Here is a 7,461-nt window from a genome sequence, read left to right as displayed (position 1 = left end):
CCATCAACATCTTAAAAGTTAATTCTTTGTTAGTGGAGTGCAGTATTACCACTGGAAACTTTAAAAATGGCGTACCAGCCCATACAATTCACCAGTTCTTTCCAAGTGTGCCAGCGGGGTACAAAATAATCGAACGACCTCTTACTGTAATTTATTTACCTATTAATGTTTCTTCGGTTACCAGTATAACCCTTAAAATACTTGATCAAGACGGCGACATTGTCAATTTTAACGGAGAAGTGATTACGATAGGGTTACACCTTAAAAAGGCCAATCATGGTTAAACGATATAATCAATGTGGGTGCAAGCACGATCACAATAAAAAGGCTCAAGTTGTTCGGTCTAAGATTAGTAAGGGTGCAGCAGTCAAACCACTCACAGCTGTTAACAAAGCTTTTCTAAAATCTCTCGGCTTTACTACTTTACAATGAATATATTGGACGTAAATGAGAAAGTGCTTGTAGATAACAGCATAATAAATTATCAATATCATACTCATCAACCATACAGTACGAGATTTGGAAATAATGACGAAATTAGAATTCCAATACAAGAAGATATGTGCACTCTTCCTTCGGAAAGTCATCTCTACATTGAGGGAAAATTACTGCGAGAAGATGGGACGGCGTCACTTACCGCAAGATTTGTAAATAACGGTGTAGCATTCTTGTTTAGTGAAATTCGTTATGAAATAAACGGGATTGTAGTGGATTCCCTTACTAAAGCCGGATTATCATCGACAATGAAGGCTCTAGTTTCTTTAACCCCTAACGACAATACGCGATGTCAAATTTCCGGATGGTTTCCTACTGCTAATAGTACGGTTACCAGTCCAACGGGCCATTTTAACGTTTGTATTCCATTAAAGATGCTCTTGGGCTTTGCGGAAGACTACAGAAAAGTCATATTAAATATACGACAAGAACTTGTTCTAATCCGAGGTAATACAGATAATGACGCCGTAATATCTACAGCTGCCGATGAAGCTCTCAAAGTTGACATCGAGAAAATCTATTGGAAAGTACCTCACATTATTCCGGCGCTGGCCGAAGAATTAGCTTTGACCAAATACATTGACAAGAAATCGGAGACGCAGATAGCGTTTAGAAGTTGGGAAACGCACCTATACCCAGCTCTTCCACAAACTGATAAACATACGTGGGCGATAAAGACAGCAACTAGTTTAGAAACGCCCCGATATATTATCGTAGGTTTACAAACAGATCGGGATGGACAAGTTAGTAAAGATATGAGCAAATTTGATCACTGCGATATTAAAAATATTCGAGTCTTTCTCAATACGGAACGTTATCCTTACGATAATTTAAATATTAATTTCGGGAATAATCGATACGCAACTTTATACGACATGTACGCAAAGTTTCAATCTTCTTACTACGGCACAGAGAATCGACCATTACTTACACCCAAGCAATTTAAAGATTCGGCTCCTTTAATCGTAATTGATTGTTCAAACCAAAAGGAGGGTTTAAACTCGAAATCGGTGGTATTACGAATTGAATTTGAAACTAATGCGAACGTAGCGAATAATACTACAGCGTATTGCTTGATTTTACACGATCGGCTGTTTACGTACAACGCATTAACGAAAGCCGTAAGACAAATATAAAAACACCAACATAGGAAACGGATATACCACAACAAGAATGATGGTCGTAGTTGATGTACAAAGTTTTAAAACTTCAAAAAAGTGTTTTTCGCCAAAAGAACTTGCAATTTATAATGGAAAACAGATGGCTCATTTTGTCTTCAAGCCTCCATTTCCTTGGAGCAGCTTAGATAGCGAGTTCCAACGTCAAGCTAATTGGGTAACTCACAACCACCATGGAATTAAATGGGAGAGTGGCCATACACCGTCTCACCTATTTCCACTCATACTTCGTCATTTAATATCACCGTCAGATCACGTATACGTCAAAGGAAAGGAAAAGGCGGATATCATCCGAAAAGCTCTATCGCGGGACGTTATCGAGGTGGAAGAAGAACCAGCTCTTCCTTCATTAGAACCAAATTGCTATTATCATATACGATCACCTTGTCATTGTGCTTTATCTAACGTCTATTACATTTATAACACCTATGTAATGCAGTAATTTTTTTAAATAAACAAAATATATTTTTTTACTTTATTTATTGTACAGTTGGGACATTTTGATATGATTACATAATATGGGTTCTAACACAGATTCCGTGTTTTCAATTCTACATTTAAAACGATATCGATCTAAAGCAGCAGTTTGCCATTGGCCTTTCCTTGCTTCTGTGTAAGCAAAGGACCAAGCTCTTATTACATGAACTGTATTTTTTGTTTCGTCAAAGCTAACACGTTTCATTTTACAAAGTCTTTCAGACCCAATACACACATTTGCGTTTTAAAACATTTATAACAACCGTTTCCATTAATAAACTTATAACATACACGTTGAGCAGTTTTGTATACCTTAGCTAGTCTTAAACGATACACTTTTCTAAATATGAAATGTCTGTTATAGGCATCCCTTTCTAACTCTACAAAATTATCCAGCAAGCAACTAACATTCCTCTTGCTCTTCGTTATCTTCTTCTTCTCCTTCGTTTTCTGCTTCATTTTCCTCGTCACTGGAATCTGAATTATCCCAATGCTTCAAATCCTCTGCGGCACCTTCAAATCCAGCTTTGCAAAGTTGGCGTCTCAGACAAGTTAAACAGTATTTACCGTTCAGGAATAAATTACACAATTTAATACCGCGACTATATTTTTTAACAAGATCATTACACTCTTCTTCAGTACAAAAACGACCTAGTCCGTACACCGCTTCGTGTTCTGCGTCCTCCACTAAAGCTGACAATTCTTGTACTAAACGTTCCACGGCCGTGTGTGCGTCAACTGCTTTCGTCCAATTTTCGGCAGCGTAACACATCCACATTTTGTCAATTACACAAAAAATACTAAACTAACATGCTACACGAATGAGTATTACTTAAATACTTTTGCCACCTCCACATCAAGTTCCACTTTGCCAGGTAACGAGACCAATACTTCTAGCATGATAGCTGCATTATTACAGTTGATCGCCATTAAGGGTTCTAAAACACTCATGATGTTGTTTTTGAGATCGCCACCTATTTCTGCAACTCCGGTGATTAAGTTCCCATAGAAATGTCCAAATTCTTCAGACGACAAACACTTTAGCCGATACTTTATAACATCCAACTTATTCCACAATTCCATTACGCTTTCCCATCCTAAATACACCTCCGATGGTCCCTCATCGCGAATTTTGATAACCTTCCTTTCGTGAATTGTTATGAACTCAATCACCTTTGAATTTACCTTGATTGGCTGCCAAATGGGGTCCGTTGAGTAAAAATAATGGGTAAGTACCCCCTGTTGATCCACAAATGCTGCCCATTCATTTTCATTAAAGAAAATAGATTGATTTTTAACGCCACTAATTTTCACAATGGGTGAAAACAAGTGATTTGCAGATAGGGCAATCCATACATGCTTCGTTTGCGATTTATTTAAAGGATACACATGTTGAGCCACTAATTGCACGATTTGCTCTTCATTCTTCTTCTTCTTATTTTCTGGCACTTTCTTTTCTGCACTTTCCGCTTTCTCTTTAGCGCCTTGAATTAGTTTGGCAAGCTGATTCATTTTGCATTACTACTATTACATGTATTTTCAAACAAATATATACTTTAGGAACACTTGATCCCACCCGAGCTAAACGGCTCATTTGAGACCCCATCCGTTAAGGAAGGATCATGTGAGACCCCATCCGTTAAGGAAGGATCATTTGAGACCCCATACGTTAAGGAAGGATCATTTGAGACCCCAATGGGTTGTAACTAGGTCATCGAGGATTCTCTGAGACCCCACTCGCATTTTAAAAGTAGGTCAGAGGATTCTCTGAGACCCCACTCGCATTTTAAAAGTAGGTCAGAGGATTCATTTGAGTCCCCATAGGATTCTGATCAGGATCTGCGCATCCCCATCCATATAGAGCCCATATGCGCGGAACCCAAGGTCAAAGAGGATCTGCGCACCCCCATTCTTTCCCCTACTGACCACCAATGCGACTTAACGTAGTAATCTAAAAAAAAATGATTGATCACTGCTTCTAACTTTTGTTACTACCCACCAATCTGTTTTTGTATTCATTTTTGTCTAAAATATTTTCCATTTTCTGCACATTTACAGTGGTCTTGAGAGGAAAATATTTTAGCGCATCGTCTGGTTCAATTTCTTCTTCCTTCTCACAGCGACATTTATTTTGTTCAATAGTTTGTGCTAATTTGGTAAATCCAACTTTTATGGACTGTATTTCTTTGAATATTCGTTTTTGAAAATCTGTAGATACATAAATGAGTCACAAGTACGACAATAAATAGAAAATACCAAACATACCTTCATATGAAAGCGATGGTACCGATTGTGAATAACTTGCTTTTAAAACCACAACAATTAAAAGAAGTAGATGATATTATTAGAATACCTTGATATAAATGAGGTGATGGTGAAACAATTTGTGAACCACTTGCTTCTATAACCATAACAATAAATTACAAAAAACCATGGTATTTAGTGAAACAAGGTCTGGTTTTCACAACTCTTCATAAGGTAAGTATAACTAAAGATAACTTTTTCTATTGAAAATGTATGCTTAATGCTCGGCTTAATGGATAAATAATTAAATGTCACTAATAAGAGTCGAAAGGCAGACCTCATTACAAAACAACTAATATACCTTCATATGGAACAGGTACTGATTCAGTTTGTGAACGATGTGCTTCTAAAAAGATAAATAATTAATCAAGTTATTGTCACAGAATTCAGAAAACACATACCAATCTGAGATATTTTTTTTGCAGGAGTAACTTCTGAACATCTTTGTGTGCGTAATCTTTTTTCTAAAACAACAATATTTAAACTATATTTATTGTCACACATTTACATAACGTAATTTACCTTTAATCAACTTTTTTTTATGGTGGTGAGGGATACGACTGTCTGTCACTCTCGCTACCTTCTTCATTTGAGGTCGACAAATGTTTTTTCTTTGATACTTTTCGGTATTGCTTAGAATCACGTTCACCATCTGTGTTTAAATCAGATGTGACTTCAGCTAATATGAGTTTTTCCCTAGCTTTCTCATATGAAGCTGTAATTAATGTAAAGAAAATTAAAACAAAATGCAAAGATTGTAAAACTTACAGTATGTTCCCAAGATCTTGATTTCGTACAAGTGCCACGATGACTTATCAGGGGCCTGCGTTTTTTTCACCTTCTTAGGTGGCCAATAGCATTGACCATTTGGGTGCATCCAAATATCAGGCACAATCTCCACACTTTCATCCTCGGCAAATGTGACAACATGATAGTTTTTAATAATACACATCTAAAGAAATAGTAAGTACACTAATTTACACTGGTTAACTGTTCATATTTACAATAAGATAATAAAACTAAACTAGCAACATTTAAAAAATAAGGGTAGTAATTATAGATTTTCAAAGTTTGTTTCCATGAATGAGGGGAAAGACAGCAAATCCATGCTTGAAAGGTAGTATTAGACACTTATAACTTAATAATGAAACAGACCACATTTTCACTTCTTTGGATAGATTTGTGGCAAAGAAGCAATTTAAAATAGAAGAATCACATGGAGTTTTGTAAATATCTCCAAGTTCCTCAAATGCACGTCCTACAAGCATCCACTCTTTTCTTGTTTCACAAAAAATAAAGTTTGAAATTAACAAAATTGTTCCATCTTCTAACAAACAACAATTATTAGGTTTCCGTGTAGACATTTTAAAACTTCTATTTTCAAGACATTTGAACTGTTTTTTGATACATTGGCATTTGCATATTACTGGCCCATTAAAATGTTGTTCATTATATTTAACACCTATAAATATTTCATTAGGTTTTTCTGGTTTAATGGCTCCCTGAGTTTCTACATAATGTTATTTTAAATGTTTAATGAATACTTTATTAACATAAAATGCACTATAATTCAATCACAGATTAACTAAACGTAAAAAATCGTCTCTCAAATCTTTACATCATTTTTGCACCCACGCGCGATTTCCACTTCACTTTTTTCAGCACACTATTCACCTTTTTATATTTTAACACATAACGCCTGTGTAACTGGTGTAATGGTTTATCGTGCTTTCGGAGAAAACCCTTCAACACTCTCATAAAATTCTCAAACGGGAAAGCACTAAATGAATCCAGTGGGCCCAACCTTCTCACATCATCAGTTAGATGGATTAATCCATGAATATTGTGGGAAACTAATTCTACACCATAAAGTGTTATAAACTGATTTACAAAATGAATTAAAATTTTTTCACTGTACAACAGTTCTTCATCGCTTGATTTGCCACACAATATTCTTATACTCACATGTAAGGTAATAAAATGGTCATACATTTTCTTTGAAAGAACTTGATAAAGAGCCACAGGGCAAGTATATAGTAAAAATTGCCGTAATTCAGTTGCTTTCCATTGGTTCAGGTTTTCTATTGGCTGTGGACGCCTAGCAAAATCATCCGAAATGTAACCTCCCAATGATAACAAATTTTTTGTAATCGTTTTTACTTTCGCATTTTGTAAACGTGTTCGGAGATTTCCACTTAACCAAATTCCCATATTTTTTTTTACCACTCCAATGCAAACCAAGTGCATATAATCAAGAGGAATTTGTGATACCAAGCCAAAATTTTGAATACTTGTTAATATAGATGTGCCTAAATGGTATTCCTCATTACGTTATGCAAAAACACTGTCATCTGTCCTTTTTTTGGAATTAACTTCCGGAAAGCACATTCTCCGTTCTCGATATTGCCCTTCTTGCTCACACTTGCTACAACCAAAATATCCTGCATGACCTTTAGTTTTTGTAATAAAGGACTTTGCAGGAGCATCGCACACAATACAATAAATTGATATATGTAATTGTTTGCCCTCATATGTCAAACCACTATTTATAAGGACTATAATTTCATCTACAAATTCCCGCAAAAAATCATTAGCCTCTGTTGGTTTTGAATAACCATGGTATGCACCAATTAAAAATACATGAGAAGTGGGATAAACACATCCTAAAATAGGCCACAACTGACTACTGCTGCTGCTAGAGAGTGGTAATCCATCTATTCCAATTTTTAATTTTATTTCAAAAAATTCATGCACCATGGAGTCCTTTTCAATTGTGTTTAATATTCCTTGCTTCAAACCAAAATGAAAGTAAGTACCTGGAGGAACAACACGAATCTCGGTGCTTCGTGGTGTTTTTAATAATGTTCGTGGATCTTTGGGTATTAACGTTGATAAGTTTGGTAATTTTTGTAACATTTGCAACAGGTCAGCTAAAGCAACATGCGATATTTCATGTTTTGTAGCCCAAGAAACAAGTTCCCTCTTAAAAACTGTATAACAATCTTTC

General features: G+C 35.8%; 2 protein-coding genes across 2 annotated transcripts; one reads left to right on the top strand and one right to left on the bottom strand.

Moving 5' to 3' along the window:
• On the top strand, positions 1 to 1,634 carry LOC116182819. The gene has a single exon (XM_031503362.1). It carries the CDS (start codon positions 429 to 431, stop codon positions 1,629 to 1,631), a length of 1,203 nt encoding a protein of 400 aa, XP_031359222.1. The 5' UTR covers positions 1 to 428; the 3' UTR covers positions 1,632 to 1,634.
• Positions 1,635 to 4,068: 2,434 nt separating this feature from the next.
• LOC116182820 lies at positions 4,069 to 5,691 on the bottom strand. The gene is made up of 8 exons (XM_031503363.1): positions 5,223 to 5,691; positions 4,977 to 5,169; positions 4,856 to 4,918; positions 4,756 to 4,800; positions 4,504 to 4,551; positions 4,416 to 4,457; positions 4,150 to 4,358; positions 4,069 to 4,101 (listed from the first exon to the last, which is right to left on the bottom strand). The coding sequence occupies exons 2-8, from the start codon at positions 5,104 to 5,106 to the stop codon at positions 4,069 to 4,071; spliced, it is 570 nt and encodes a 189-aa protein (XP_031359223.1). The 5' UTR covers positions 5,107 to 5,169; positions 5,223 to 5,691.
• Positions 5,692 to 7,461: the final 1,770 nt, after the last annotated feature.

Source organism: Photinus pyralis, unplaced genomic scaffold (genome assembly GCF_008802855.1).
Source record: "Photinus pyralis isolate 1611_PpyrPB1 unplaced genomic scaffold, Ppyr1.3 Ppyr1.4_unclustered_Scaffold7762, whole genome shotgun sequence".
Classification (NCBI taxonomy): domain Eukaryota; kingdom Metazoa; phylum Arthropoda; class Insecta; order Coleoptera; family Lampyridae; genus Photinus; species Photinus pyralis.
This window is presented reverse-complemented; position numbering and strand designations above follow the sequence as displayed.

What these genes read in the sequence shown, in the direction of transcription:
- LOC116182820 (XM_031503363.1), bottom strand. Translation starts at nt 5,106, where the DNA reads ATGGTGAACGTGATTCTAAGCAATACCGAAAAGTATCAAAGAAAAAAC. An exon ending in ACCATCGCTTTCATATGAAG is followed by an intron (nt 4,359 to 4,415) that starts GTATGTTTGGTA and finishes ATGTATCTACAG; the next exon opens with ATTTTCAAAAACGAATATTC. An exon ending in ATGAATACAAAAACAGATTG is followed by an intron (nt 4,102 to 4,149) that starts GTGGGTAGTAAC and finishes ATTTTTTTTTAG; the next exon opens with ATTACTACGTTAAGTCGCAT.
- LOC116182819 (XM_031503362.1), top strand. Translation starts at nt 429, where the DNA reads ATGAATATATTGGACGTAAATGAGAAAGTGCTTGTAGATAACAGCATA.